Source organism: Marmota marmota, unplaced genomic scaffold, assembly GCF_001458135.2.
Source record: "Marmota marmota marmota unplaced genomic scaffold, marMar, whole genome shotgun sequence".
NCBI lineage: Eukaryota > Metazoa > Chordata > Mammalia > Rodentia > Sciuridae > Marmota > Marmota marmota.
Window position 1 is genome coordinate 26905158 of NW_026000101.1, and position 14501 is coordinate 26919658.

At 35.6% G+C, this 14501-nt stretch overlaps 1 protein-coding gene across 22 annotated transcripts in view; it reads left to right on the forward strand.

The window, feature by feature from the left end:
- The window catches only part of Elavl2 (ELAV like RNA binding protein 2), a 152212-nt gene that overhangs the window by 78293 nt on the left and 59418 nt on the right, over positions 1 to 14501 (forward strand). For 10 of the 22 annotated variants that reach the window (XM_048783537.1, XM_048783533.1, XM_048783542.1 and 7 more), the window contains exons 2-3: positions 3591 to 3681; positions 6440 to 6683. In XM_048783537.1, coding sequence (XP_048639494.1) covers positions 3610 to 3681; positions 6440 to 6683 — 316 coding nt within the window. In that variant the 5' untranslated portion in view covers positions 3591 to 3609. The remainder of the gene's footprint in view (positions 1 to 3590; positions 3682 to 6439; positions 6684 to 14501) is intronic. The other 12 variants (XM_048783546.1, XM_015492522.2, XM_048783550.1 and 9 more) reach the window with 2 other exon arrangements.

Here is a 14501-nt window from a genome sequence, read left to right on the forward strand (position 1 = left end):
TGCTTGTCCTTGCCTCTAGCCATGATTCTTTACAGAGATTGTTTTCATTTGTGTTTACCTAAGCTTTTCTAGTCAACATAAGATTGAGAGCCATGACTTGAACCCTGTGTTCTAAATGTCTTTGTGTCAAAAACCCTTCCTTTTTTTTTTCTCTTCTGAATTTACCTTTTCTTCTTTCTTGTTCCTAAAATCATATCAAAATCTCACATGACACATCTCTATAACCTTGTCAGAAGCTTGGAACATCTTTATGTGATGATTTTGGATTTGTCCTGGCTTCCATGTTTTTGAGTTGGCAAGTTGGTGAGACAGGTTCTTGAAATAAAACCATACAACTGATTGCTTGAAAAATCAATGGTTTCCTTTGTTGTAATGTGTAATAGAAATCTGGACTTAAATGGCTGAGGTTGGCTGGTGGGATGCGCCAAAAATTGAAAGTATGATTTCATAATTATCTCTGGTATGAAATATTTGAAGTAGGGTAGAAAACCAAGCTACAAGATTTGCATGCAATTAAGGATATGGTTTGTCCTTAGGTTTTTTTGAAGAAACTATTTTTATCCTTTGCCTGCATAGACCCTTGACATGGGGATAGGGTGGATTGGGGTGCGGATCTTGGAGGCAAGCAGAATAGCATGAGCAAAGGCAGGGAGTGAAGCACTGGACTTTTGGAGGGAGAAGGAAGAGCTCATGATTTTTAGGTCCCTGAATAAGCAGGCTGGAAGATTAGTTGTAGAGGCTCACTGGTGTTTATACCACTTCCATTGAGTAACTTACAGGTAAATGATAGGTAATAGGGAGCCATTGATGGTTTAAGAAAATCCTCCTAGGAATAGGCTGATTTTTGCACTGGGGTGAGGAAGGACCTTTCTAGAGGTTCTAATCTGGTGGTCCAGAGGAGGGTGAGAACCTGATTAGAAAGGTAACCATAGCAATGGAGTGGGTATCAACTGCATAGATTTAGCAAATGCTGTGTAGTGGCCATCTCTCCAGTCTTCCTGAGCCTTTAATTACAGAACTCTGGTTACTGTATCATGTGGTTGTGGAAACTTGTTCTTCTCAGATACTATACCAAGTGAATTTAATGAGAATTCTGAGAATATATTTAAGATGATTTTGGTTAGCAGTCTTGTCTTTCTTGGTGGTTGTCTGTTGAAGGTTTGAAAATAGTGAAGAAGCTGATTGTCTTAGCTTTCAGAGTTTTTTTTTTCCCCTAAAACTAGGAATGATTGTGAGATAGAGACTTCTCAAGAACATCTTTTATGTGATCAGGAACTATTGGACCACTTCAACTTCTCTAATTCTTAGTATTGCCAGATAGGAAAACTAAAGTAATAGCATTAGTCCCACAATTCCACTTTTGCAAGAAACTATAGATATTGAAGTACACAGTGGACCATTTAAAGAAAGAAAGAAAAATCAACCTAAAAAGCCTCTATAGCCTTTTGGAAGTAAACTTGGTGACTGTGAAAAAAATTAGTCTGCCTTCCTCTCTCCCTGCAAATTAAAATCCATGCTCCCACCAAACTAATACCTCATTATTATCTCTTGGAGCACACAAAGATGTAGAATATTCTAAATTGAGCTGTGCTAAAGTGTCTTTTCATAAATTACTATATAGAGAATGATAGGAGGAAAACCAGTCTGAATTGGCACAATTGATCTCTAAATTAAGAGGCAAATATATATTGAAACATTATTTTTTAAGTCTTGAAACTAATGGCTCTGTTTCAGTAGAATATGGCCTTTTTTCCTTCCAAAGAGTTTCAGAGCCAGTGGAATCTATAAATAGTACACAGCCCAGTTGTCTGTGGTAGATTGAGTAGAGCAGAATCGCCTGTCCTTAAGTGAAGGGGAAGTAGCTTTACATTTTTAGTAACTGAATTGTTGGCCAGCATAAAGGTAAGGGCCATGTGAGCAACTTATTTATAACTTCCCATAAAGGTATGTGTCTGCCTCAAGCGGAGATACTGTCTGGGGTGTTTGAAATGTAAAAGTGCAGTAGAATCATTTTCCATACACAGCCTTCCTAGCTGGTTGGTTCAGTAAAGTGATTGTTCATATCCCTGGGGCTTTCGGAAGGAGGGGTGTCAATAGATGAGCTCATTATTGTCCACCTCCTATGGAACACAAGGGACTAAGGCCATTATATTTGAATCTGGTTTTATGTAGTGAGGGATGTTTAGATATTCATTCCCAAGGATTTTCTGGACATAAGTCTAGGCTTGGTTTAACCTGCTGGGTGTGGTCCTTTTGCCCTCGTCCTGTGGTCTAACCACACTTGGGTTCTTGTTGTAGTATTTCATGGATATAAAGCACTTTTTTTTAATTTTTTTTTTTTACTTTTTCACAGGTTCAGTTTGACTATAGGTAGTTTTTCTGGAAAATAAAGAACAGAGTCAGGCCGAATTTTCTGGCTGCAGTGGGAGAAGGGAAGAAGAGTAAAACATTTTCATGGCATCCTGTAAAAGTATGTTAAACCCTCTTGGTAGATGCCAGAAAATGGAATCCATCATTGCCCATTATTACTGTACTTCCTAGCATCATGAATGAATCACTTAATAGCCATGGAAATATCTAATGAAAATTTTAAGTTATAAACATAAGGGACATTTTTGGCCCTCCTTTGGTATTCATTGTCTATTTTCAAAGAATCAAAAATTTTTTTTTTTTATTATACTGACCATTTAAAGCATCTGCGTGTATGGCTGAAAAGTAAACTTTGGCTTTTGTGCCAATATCATGGCTCTGTTTAGTATTTGGGCAAGTTGTAATAAGTGGTAAATGGCCCATTAACTATATGGGAGGCCTCATGGCAGCACTAATTTCAAATCGTGCTGGGTTTACAATTTACATATTAAAAAATGTTCATTTGATTTTGTTCAGGGACAGCGCTGACATCCTATACAAACATTACTCCAAACAATCCTATTTATTGGTCCAATTATTTCAATTGAAAGATGCTGGTTTACTGCCTCTTAGTATATGTGAACAACTCTCAGTGAAACTGTTAGAGAATAGTTTGACTATAGTGGCAGAAAAACCTCACAGGGTTTCCATTCACTTTTAATTTTAAGTCCCAGGATTAAGGATCATTTGTAGTATAATGTAACAGTGGGGCAGATATAGCTTCTCTTAATGCCCTTTTGATATTTTGGGGAAAGCATACTTTTATGTAAAGCAATCACTTATGAATTGCATGATCGCTTTTTCTCACTACAAAATTTCATTCACATTTCCTCCCTTCTCCCACGCCCTTAAGAGAAAGGACAGCATGCAGTATTTTGCTTTTTTTTATTTTTTAATTTTTGAGGGATGGTTTAAGGTAGTTTTTAGGATAGATGCCAAGATAACTAGCTAATATTGTTTTAAAATCAGGCTCTTAATTAAAAATGCTTACATTTGTGCAAGAAAACTACATGTTAAAATGAATTTAGAAAGATTAGATTGGAATTGCCTCAAATTCAATTAAGCCACACTGCATGGACGTGCTGGGAATATCAATACAATCACTGTAAATTTTGTACAAACTGATTTGTTGCATTATCTTGCTCATCTAACATACGGTACTTTTTGTGTCCATATTGCAGACGGCAACTCCAAACTAACATGGCAGTCAGACTGTGTGATGTGGCTTCTCTGCTTAGAAGTGGTTCGTGGGCAGCAGAGCCTTGGACTGGGGTCTGTGGGATTTTTCTTAAATTCTGTAGGCTACTTTTTTTTAGCATGTTGCAGGAGTGCTGAGGCCATACCAAACACTTGAACCTTTCATTTGGCATACTAATTGTTCTTATATTTAACCTATATGGTATGGCCATCATTAGGATTTAAAGCACATTGCAATTTTAACTAGTGGTATATGTAGATCAGAACCATACTCTTGTATGTAACTTTTTATAATCTAAATTAGGATTTAGCACAGACTCAAAAGAGTGACAACATGCTTTTTTAAAAAAAAAACAACAAAAAGTTTTGGTATGGTCTGAATACTAAGTTACCGTAATTCTTTACATTCTGTTTACTATGTATTTTTTTGGTTACTACATTTTGAACTTATTTAAAATTCCTGATGCTCAAAAAAAAAAAAAAAAAGTTGAAATTGTAAATCTGGCTGGAAATTATTTGCCCAGTAACTGTTGAAAGACTTTGCATTCTGTGAACAGTTGTGTTGAGCCTGTCAATGGAATATGCATTATTTGTAAAATATAGCACATTAGTATCATTTTATTCTGAGCAGATGGTCCTATAGCTGAGAGATGCTGTAATTTTCAGTGCACACAGCCTACTGCAGCTGTTCACTTGAATGTTGGCTTAGGAGCTCATTCTTGCCACCTGAACATGGAAATAAATGTGCAATTAAGTGAGGAGTGTTTGTTGTCCTTGCTAAATCCTGCTAATTTCAGTCAGTGAACACTTTATTTCAAATGCCATCCCAATGAGCTTTAGTCCGAATCTCACATTTACAGCTTTCATAGCTTCTGCACATACCCTAACTTTTGAATAGTGGTTTGTTTTAAATGGCTTTGGGCACTTTCATCTTGTAGTTAGTTCATTGTTTTCATAACTGCTCAGCATAGGTTAACCCCCTGAAGGGCAGTCCACTAACATTCAACAAACTCAAACAGTTATACTTTATTAGGAAATCTGAAACCTACCTTCTAATTTTCAGATAGATTTGTTAAGTATAATAAAACCCATATCTTGAATTACTTGATTTTTTTTTTTCTTAAGGATTTCCAAAGGTTTCTCTATTTTCCTTGACCTCCTTAAATTATTCTCTGAAAATATTCACCTGAAAAAGGTAGCTTGCAGCTTGGAGAACAAATACCCAATTCTTTGAAAGTGAGATGAAATCATGGAAAGGTTACAAGTTGTAACTAATGATACTGCCTAGCCATTTTGGATTTGGTCTTTTTGTTTGTTTTTATTTTGTATTTTAACTTGACAGCACTGATTTCTTGTCCATTCTGACCAGACTCAATCTGGTTAGTTAACCAGTCTCGATCTGTCTTTGTTGCCTTCTTTTATAAACATCTCTTGACAGTAGAGATTTCTTAGCCACTAATGTGCCCCGTTTATTTTTCTTAGGCAATTTGCTTTAAAAACAACAATTTTTTTTTCTTTAGTCATAATGGTAGCCCTCTTTCCCTCTCCTTTGCTTTTTTTCTTTACCTCAGATTCTTTGCCTTTTCTATATTAAAAATTCCCTAAAATTAGCATTCCATCAATTTAGAGTTGTCATGTTGAGCAGTTGTTCTTTGTGGAACTGAGTGGTGCTTTGAATGAAATGCAAAGGATAATCCTTTCAGTGATGCTTTGATTTTTGGGTTTCCCCCCAGTCTTGGCTGTCCAAAGTTAGGTAACCATTGGAAAATGCTTTTGGAAAACTTGGGGCTATGGTTTGTGATTCTTGTTCAAAGAATAATAGGATTGGTTTTTAGGGGACTAGATCCACATTTGCTTAATAAGTGATTTTTGTAGAGTAGCTTGAATATTTTGAGGCCATTTCCCCCAATTCTGTCACTTACCTGGTATTTGGAGTTTATAGATACCTTAAAATGAAAATTCCTTGGGCTGGTCTGTTTGCAAAAATTGATTTATTTACATTGTTGTTTTGGTGGACTGGATATTTTTTTTTTCCTCAGTCAAGGAAAATATCATACTGAATTGTTTGGGGATTTTTATTTCGATGCTATAGTTCAGTTCCCTTGTTGGTGATCTTTAACTGCCAAGATTGACAAGAATGGCCTATTACATTCTATAAGGTAGACAAAATACAGCTTCACTTTTAAGTTACCCTATAAATCCTTTTCATTCCCTAACATATAACATTTTTCTTATTTCCTACCAATGGTGAGGTATAAGATATTGTCAATCAAATATGAAAACCATTTTCAATATGTAACCAAAACAGTACATGTTGACAAATTTGTATTTTTTACAGTACTCTTGCTCCTTGATTTTAAGTTAATGGATGTCTGTCAGTTTTAGAATATTGAACTTCTTAGGCTAATTGAAAATCCTCTTCAGATTTAGTAGGTCATTTTTTTTTTTGTTTGTTTTGGTAGCATGTTAAGCACTTTTATTTTCTAGTATGATTTTTAGCCAGGGCTCATTCTTTGCCCTCTGGTACTCTGGACACTGCAGGTGAGTGAGGCTACGTGAGTAGAGCAAGAATGTGATGCTAGAAAATTCACAAGATTTAAGTTGTGCTCATGTGCATGTATGGAATATATATGTGAAAATGTAATTGCAATATTTAATTGAATAACTTAATATGAAGTAAAAATTAGTGTAGGTGTTTCCCTTTTTGTTGAAGCTTTGTTGTAATTTCAGCAGAATAACTTGTGTTCAGTGACAAGTGTTTAAACTCTTAGATGGAATCTCTAATAGGTTGTGAAATATGAATTCTGACATTTCTTGTTTTCTCTGTTTTTAGCAGGTAATTGCTGCCATGGAAACACAACTGTCTAATGGGCCAACTTGCAATAACACAGCCAATGGTCCATCCACCATAAACAACAACTGCTCGTCGCCAGTTGATTCTGGGAACACAGAGGACAGCAAGACCAACCTAATAGTCAACTACCTTCCTCAGAACATGACACAGGAGGAGCTAAAGAGTCTTTTTGGGAGCATTGGTGAAATAGAGTCCTGTAAGCTTGTAAGAGACAAAATAACAGGTATGCAGTTTTATATAGATAATTCATGTTGAAAGGGTTATGTTTCAGGATATGAGAGTTTAACAAGTATGCTATTTGGAAATCATTCAGCACTGCTGTTATTCACATCTAGACTTTCTGTTACTGATTGTTCAGAACAATGAAACTTTAGAGTTTTAAGTTTCCTTTCAAAGCATGAAAATTTTGAAGTGCAGTATCCACATACACACACACACACACACACACACCCCTAGTTGATTGCAAACATTAAGATTGTATGAAGCATACATAGGCCTCTTGCATATTTTATGTTGTAAATTTGAGTGCTAATATATATTCATTTGTGTTGCATACCTTATAAGCCCAAAATACCAAACTAAATATTTGAAGTCAGTAAAGAATACTGAGTGTAGTGTTAAGAATGAGACCAGGAGTATGAACTCCTAATTAATCGTGGGACCTTGGACAAGTCAGCTCTTAGCCTCAGGGTTCTCTTGGTAAAGTGAGGTAGAATGCAGAAAAGGGGTCACACTAGGTTATTTCTCAGGTCAGTTTGGATTTCTTCTGAGAGAATACTTTTGGCTGTTCTGTCATCAAGACCTCAGGGATCATTCTCTCTATGGGAGTTCCTAGATTTAGCACCAGGACTTGATTGGCCTCACTATCCTGTTTCCTTGAGCCAAAGATTAAAGTTCACAGAGGGAATTTATTTACAGAGTCAAACAAAAGCTGATCGTTATCATTCCATACCAAATCATTATATTTTTAACCAATTATATTGCTTTAAAGTTTGCATTGATATTATCAGGAAAGTTCTTTTATATTATTGACTACTGATAATCAGATGGATGAGATTTTTCAGTTTCTTTTCCAAAATGAGACTGAGCAGCATAGTGAAATTTATAAAGAAACAGTTTTTGAAAAGTTGGAAAAGGTGGAGAACTAAAGGCTCTCCTTCATATCTCTGTGAATTTCTTTTTAATTTTGTTTTTAGCAAACAATATTATTTTCATGTGCATTTGCTAACCTCTTTGACATAAATGATAAAATGTGATAAATGGCATGAAGACTGTGATATAAATTATGTGGTTTGTTTTAATAGCCACATATACCATTAAAAATGCTTAAATGGGGCCTGGGGTTGTGGTTCAGTGGTAGAGCGCTCACCTAGTACGTGCGAGGCCCTGGGTTTGATCCATAGCACCACATAAAAACGGTAAATAAATGAAATACAGGTATTGTGTCCAACTACAACTAAAAAATATTTTTAAAAAATGCTTAAATGCATAAAATCACATTTCTTTGTTATGAGACAAGGAATGGTAAATGAAAATATTAAATCTTACATCTTTGTATTAAGCAATTGCTATGGGAAACATTTTATAGATTTTCAAATCTTATCTCTGATCAGACTTGAATTATCTTATTCTTCCACAAACCTTTTACTAGTTATATGACATAATAGAATAAATTTGACTTCTGCATCTTTACACCCTTGCCTCTCCAGCTTCAGTGTAGTGAACAGTGGTAATAGAAATGCATGAAGGCCAGGTCTGGTGGTGCACTCCTGTAGTTCCAGTTCAAGGCCAGCCTCAGTGACTTGGTAAGACTGTCTCAAAAAAAATTTAAAAAGGGCTAAAGATGTATAGCTCACATTAAGCACCCCTTGGTTTAAACCCAAATACCAATAAATAAATAAATAGTAAAAATAAAAGAATCTGATATCCCAGCTAGATATTGGAAAAACTCTGTTATTATTTGTTGTCCATTAGCTGCACCCCTTATCCTCTCCTCATTACCTTTTCAGTGAGACGGAGGTAATGGATTTCCCCACTGTGATACAGTTTCTTAAAATACCTGATAACCTAGTTGCAGGATGTTTTTTAAGCTTCAGGAGATAATCATAATTATTCCTCAAAATAAGTATCCCATTGAAAAATCTGAGAAATGCAATAGTTCTCTATCCATGCTGCAGATAATTAGCATATTAAGAACTATAAAGACACTATAAAGTGCAGTAAATAAAACCCATTCAATTTAGTTACCCAGCCTTATTTTATTACAGAATTTATTTGACAGGGGTGGGTGGTGTCCCCCAACACTAAATTTCCACTGAACATGTTGGCTATAAAAGCTTTTGAAGTCATTGTAGTTATCAGACAGTTTAATCTGAAATTCTTCCCTAACCTGATCACATCAATAAAATACTAGTATATTCATAAAATGAATGAAGTGATAATGAAGTATAAGTTTGAAAACTGAGAAGCTACATATGAGTATTGCATACCTCTACTTCTGTAACCCTGTTTTTATTTAGCTTACTGACATCTTATTTGTAGTATGAGTGAAAATGGCTTTCAAAAGGGTCTGACTCATTTAGCTTTAAGCAAAAATTGCCTTAGAATTGTTTTTTTAAAATTCTGAACTTTTAAATAAATGTTTGTATTGGACAAAATAGTCTGTTAGATGGTACATATAAAATACTGAGTTCTGAGTGGTTTTATGTTGCGAAGTAGGCATATATTTCTAAGACTTACTATTAACACCTCTAGGAAGATTTCGAAGGAAATTTGTGGGAATGTGAACCCTGCCCTATTGAGTTTAGAATTGGCCATATTGTGTAGTTTCTCAGTACATATTTTAGAGACAGGTCAGGATTCTTGGTTTCCTCTCTAATTATTCAACTCCTAGGGAGCAGCTGGGTCAGACTTCTGTATTTCGATATTATAGCAGCTTGAACAGTAATTATCTGGGTTATATGAAAACTTGAATCACTCATTAGGAAGGTGATTTGAAATTCTTCCTTTCACTTTTCTTAAACCTAATTTAATGATGAATTAGAAAATTATATCCCAGATACAAAAATACCTAGTTAGGAATGTGTGTACCTACCTCTTTCCTAAGTTCAAGAAGAGAGCATATAATTGTCAGTGTTAGCAAATTATGTCACTATTTTAATAGAATGAGGATTGGTGTGGTACATTAGGAAATATCTTCAGAAGCAAATACAATAACCTTCTCTCTAGCCTATATTCTATTTATTGTGCTGTTTGTCAGGCCCTCTTTTTGGGCTGGTGCCCAGCTTTATGCCTCAGCCTGTTTCCTCTCTATAGGCATTCATCACAAAAAGCCACTGTTGCTTGCACAGCTTAGCTGGTGTTGGTCCATACTTAAGAGTTCTTAAATCACTTTCAAGTTGTTGACACCTGCTGATGCTGCATTCTAGAGGAGTGAAATGAACTTTCTATTGTAAGGAATGAGTAGAGCCAAAAAGCCCTGTAGGTGACCTTAGCCAACCCTTTTACCTGTTTCCAGCAAACAAGTGATGAGAGACCCAGGTTTGTGAAATGACTGGTTCAAGGCTACACAGCTATTACATAGCATAGAGAAGTGTTCAGAATATTGTCTTAGGATTCTCTATTCAGATTTTCTTCTTAGTCTATTGTTGGAGGCATGAACTCATTTAAAGTTAAGCATAACCATGAAGATATAGTGACACATCCAACAAGAGGAGGGGATTTTGTGGGCCTATTTTTTTGAAAGGAAGATAGAAGATTCATGAGGGAAAGGATTGAAGGATACATAGAATGAAGAAGAACATCCATGCTTTCCTAGAAATATTATCTGTGGTTTTGAATTAAGATGTTTTAGCGCACTGTCTCCTGAATCCATCAGCACATCTTTACCTAAGGGAATTAAAAAAAAAAAAATATATATATATGGGATGCCTTTGGACCTTGCTCTCAGAGAGTTCCCAGGTAATTTCAAAGCCCATCCATTTTGGGCATTGCTGGTGTCCTTGGAAGTCCCCTTGGGGCAAGCGGGAGAGGTGCTGTCTCTGCAGTGCCTAATTCTGTGGCAGGCATTCAGGTGCTGGTTTCTCCTCAGCATTGGTCTCTGATGAGTTCATTCTTGGGGATCAGGACTAGAGATGTTGAATGTGAAAGTTCTGAGGCTGTGACTTTACTGACTACCTGCCTTTCCCTGAGTGTGTATGTCTGTGTAGCTAGTATTTTGGAACTCCGGGATGGATCATTCTCTAATGGTTACTTTTCTTTTCTTCTGAAAGAAGAGCTAGACAATTATAGAGGCTTTAGATAATGAGCATTGCTTGTTTTATCCTGGTGTGATGCTTCACTTTTACAACATGAATTGTTTGAGGTGGGACTTGTGCCGACCCCATTAGCTTCCACCTAGAAGCTTTCACACAAGAGGGAAAAATAAAATGCAAAGTAGACAAACAATGTAAACTATAGGGGCCCAAGGAGACTTTGTAGATGTCAACTACCTCTAAACAGGTGGTGCCTTGTAGGTAACCCGGGCCTCTTTTTCTACTGTTAAGCATTGGTATAGTGAAATCTTTTTTATATAAGGGTTATTAGTTTTCTGAGAAATTTTTTGTACCTTTATTTTATTTATTTATTTTTATGTGGTGCTGAGGATCGAACCCAGGGCCTCGCATGTGCTAGGTGAGCGTTCTACAGCTGAGTCACAACCCCAGCCCTTCTGAGAACTTTAAAGCTAGTTTTGATCTTGTTTATTCTATGGAATACTGATTTTGAAATGTTATTTTAGTGGCATAGGATTCCCCCAACCTGTTTTTTTTTTTTTTTTTTAAATAAAGACAGTCTTAGCTCCTTGGGTTTTAAACAGATAAGTGGTATTCTTATTAGTCTAATGGATACCTTCAAATTTAATAGCATTTATTTGCTGTGATGAAGTCAGTCGATCACAGTGAACACAGGCTGTTTTGATGACCATTAATTTGAAAATATGGTTCTGTATGTCAATTACAATCTTAAGTGAGTCTGTTAGGATAGGTCCAGAGTAAGGAGATCAAGATACCTGAGTCTCACAGACAAGTAGTTGAAAACAGCAGGGTGGTTGGGCGAGTGGGTGGGTAGTAACTTAATAAACACCTTATTCTGCAGTGTTTGCTATTTAATCAGAAAGATGATGGAAAGGCTTGTGTGTTCCTGGGTTTGTAGGAAACAGATAACTTGGCTGGCCAGGGGTAAATGCTTTGGAGGCTCCAGATGTGTTAACTGGAATACAGTATGTTTGAATTTATTTTCAGATTTTATTGGCTAAATTTGTATAAAAAGAAATTTGTACTGAGTTTGTGGAATCCCTGAGGGAAGTTTGAAACATCTCTAACAGATAAAAGGTACCAGAAAAGCTTTTTGTTTATCAATATGTCTTTAGGTCTAATTATCTCCCATTGTATCTTTTTCTTTTCCAAAGGTCATGGTCAGTCATTTAAAAATTCTATGTTACCACTATAGGAGTTGTTTTATGAAGTTTTGGAAAAATACCTTTTGAATTTATTCTTCAAGGTTGTTTTTCAGCTGAACTTGGTTATTTTTATGGAACAATATTCAGTGTTATTGTTGATCATTTTGATCAATTATAGGATAATGAAACTAGAATTTATAAAATTTAAGAAGTCAAATGCAGTTCGTTCTTGTCAGAGGAAAGACTTCTACTGTTGGATTAATTTGTAGGTCCTCAGATACTAAACGTAACAAAAGGCGGATTAATTAGAGAAAAGACACGTGACATTTATTAGTATTTCACAGGCTCCAGAGTTCATAGAAATAAGTGAAATATAAAGAGGCAGTTAGACTTAGGGGCTTCTATAACATTTTAACAAAGGAAAGGTTTGGGTTTTAAAGGATGATATATTGTGGGTGAGTGACTAGAAAATACATGGAGACAATTACCAAAGGAAGAATTATTTTTACCATGGATTGTTTATGCAGACTTATCTGGGTCTACTCTATCTCTAATGATAAGAGTCATTTCTCCTCTTATCAGTATGAATAAGGGGACACCTTCATGTGGGTATTTGTTCTTTAGGGCAAAAGGGGGAAAAGCAGAGAATTCTTGCATCTGTTGATTCTCATTTGCCATCAGCTTAAAATAATACTTAAAGCCAAAGTGGAATGTCTTAGGATGGCATATTCTGGGTTTCACCATGAAGTAAGTTAACTCCCAGCTAGCAGACTTATACAGAAAAGCTGCTTCCTTGGGTATCCTATGGTGGTGAGACATTTAATGGCTAGTTGCTGGGAAGAGAAAATGTTTATTGTAAGGAAACAGAAAAGTTTAAAATAGTGCTATTCCCATTAATGGGTAAATAGTCTGAAGTTTTATTTCCCTAATATAGCCCAGGTGTTCATCTTTGTGTTTATATAGTTAGTTCCTCTGAACAAAAATGCAATATTATATTTACAACTCACAACTATGCAGTTATCCAATAGCTTTTAAAGAGTATTTTTTGGAATATAAGGTTGAACTTATGAAGTAAATGAATTTTAGGAGTTGTAATTTTATGCATTCTTGGTGCTTGTCCCTGGGACTTGCAGAAAGACTATCTTACTGGGAGTTTAGGCACATAATCTTTCTAGTTTAGTTTAACTTTATTCCTTTGGAAGTTTGTTATAAACCACAAATTTCGTTCATGTATTTCAGTTTATACAAAATGAAATTACAGTTCTCTTGCAAGGATTCGCACTCATAATTTAGTAAGGCATGAGTGCACGTGTTTGCTTATTCCAGACCTTTGTTTTGAGGGTTGTCTTGTTTACCTCTGCATTAGAAGAATGTATATCCCTTCAAAACAAATTGCACATGCTATTAGTAAATATTCTGATTTTATCACATAAAATGTTCCAGTAGGACTGTGTGCTTGAAGAATAGTGGTACAGAATAAAAAGCATTCTCTATTTATGTAGTGGCTGTCATAGTAATGGTTGTAAGTGTGGAAGAGAGAGAAACCAAAATGAGAGAAGATTAAAAAAAAAAATTTGATACACCACTACTGAATTCTTTTATAATCTAGAGAATGCTAAAATCCTGTTTTTCCTCAGGTATGAAATTGCCTTTCCCCCCAATTTCATAATGTAGTATAAAATCAACCCATTTTTCTTTTGATGGTTTTAGTTATTTTTATACTATCCTATTTCTTCCATTTATCTTAGCACTACCCTTTGTTCTGTCTGTCTAAATCCTGAACAGAGCGGAACATTTGTATTTAGTACGTATTGGAAAATTTCCTTTGAATATTCCTGAACAGAATAGTTGATCATTGAAGCTAAAGCTGTGCTTCAGAATTTGCCAACTTCTTTAGAGCTTGTTTTTAAGTTAATTGACTGTCAGCTAAGTACACTGCTGCTACTGAATTTTGAAGACTGTGGAAACCCTCAGCATACCTTTCCAACTAAAAAGGTCAACTTTAACAAATATTTCCTGACATTTTACTTGTGTCATTTGATTTGTCAGGTCTACACAGTGGCTTAATGAGCATGTTTTACTCCTGATCTTTTTTCCCCCTTCTTTTTTGGCACTATTGGAGGCCTCTTTTATTGGTGACAGCATCTGTAATCAAATATTTTTTGCAGGCAGTAAGCAGCAAACTAGCATTGTAAGCTCTTCCAAGTATTGTGAAAAACACAGTTCTTCAGTTAAAAGTACCTTTTGGGAATCTAACTCCTGAGTAATATCCTATGACATACATCATCTTTATCTTTAGCTAATTGAGGGGTGATCATTTTGTATTCTGAATTAGAATAAAGGTTTCTGCTTTATACTTTATGCCTCCTTCAATGAAAGAAAATTGCAAGATGGTGGTATGTTAAGTGTATTGAGTTCCTTACTATCCTGTGAGGTGGGCATGATGCAGTTGGTAATAAGGTTTGCCTGAATCCTCCCTATGCTAGGTAGGGTTAAAATAGAAAGTTCATCGCCTCCTCTGCAGCTGGAGAGCTGGTCTCTGGAGCACTGGTTTTGGAGACTTTAGCATGAAAAAAGAACATTGTTATGCTTGCATTTAAGTTC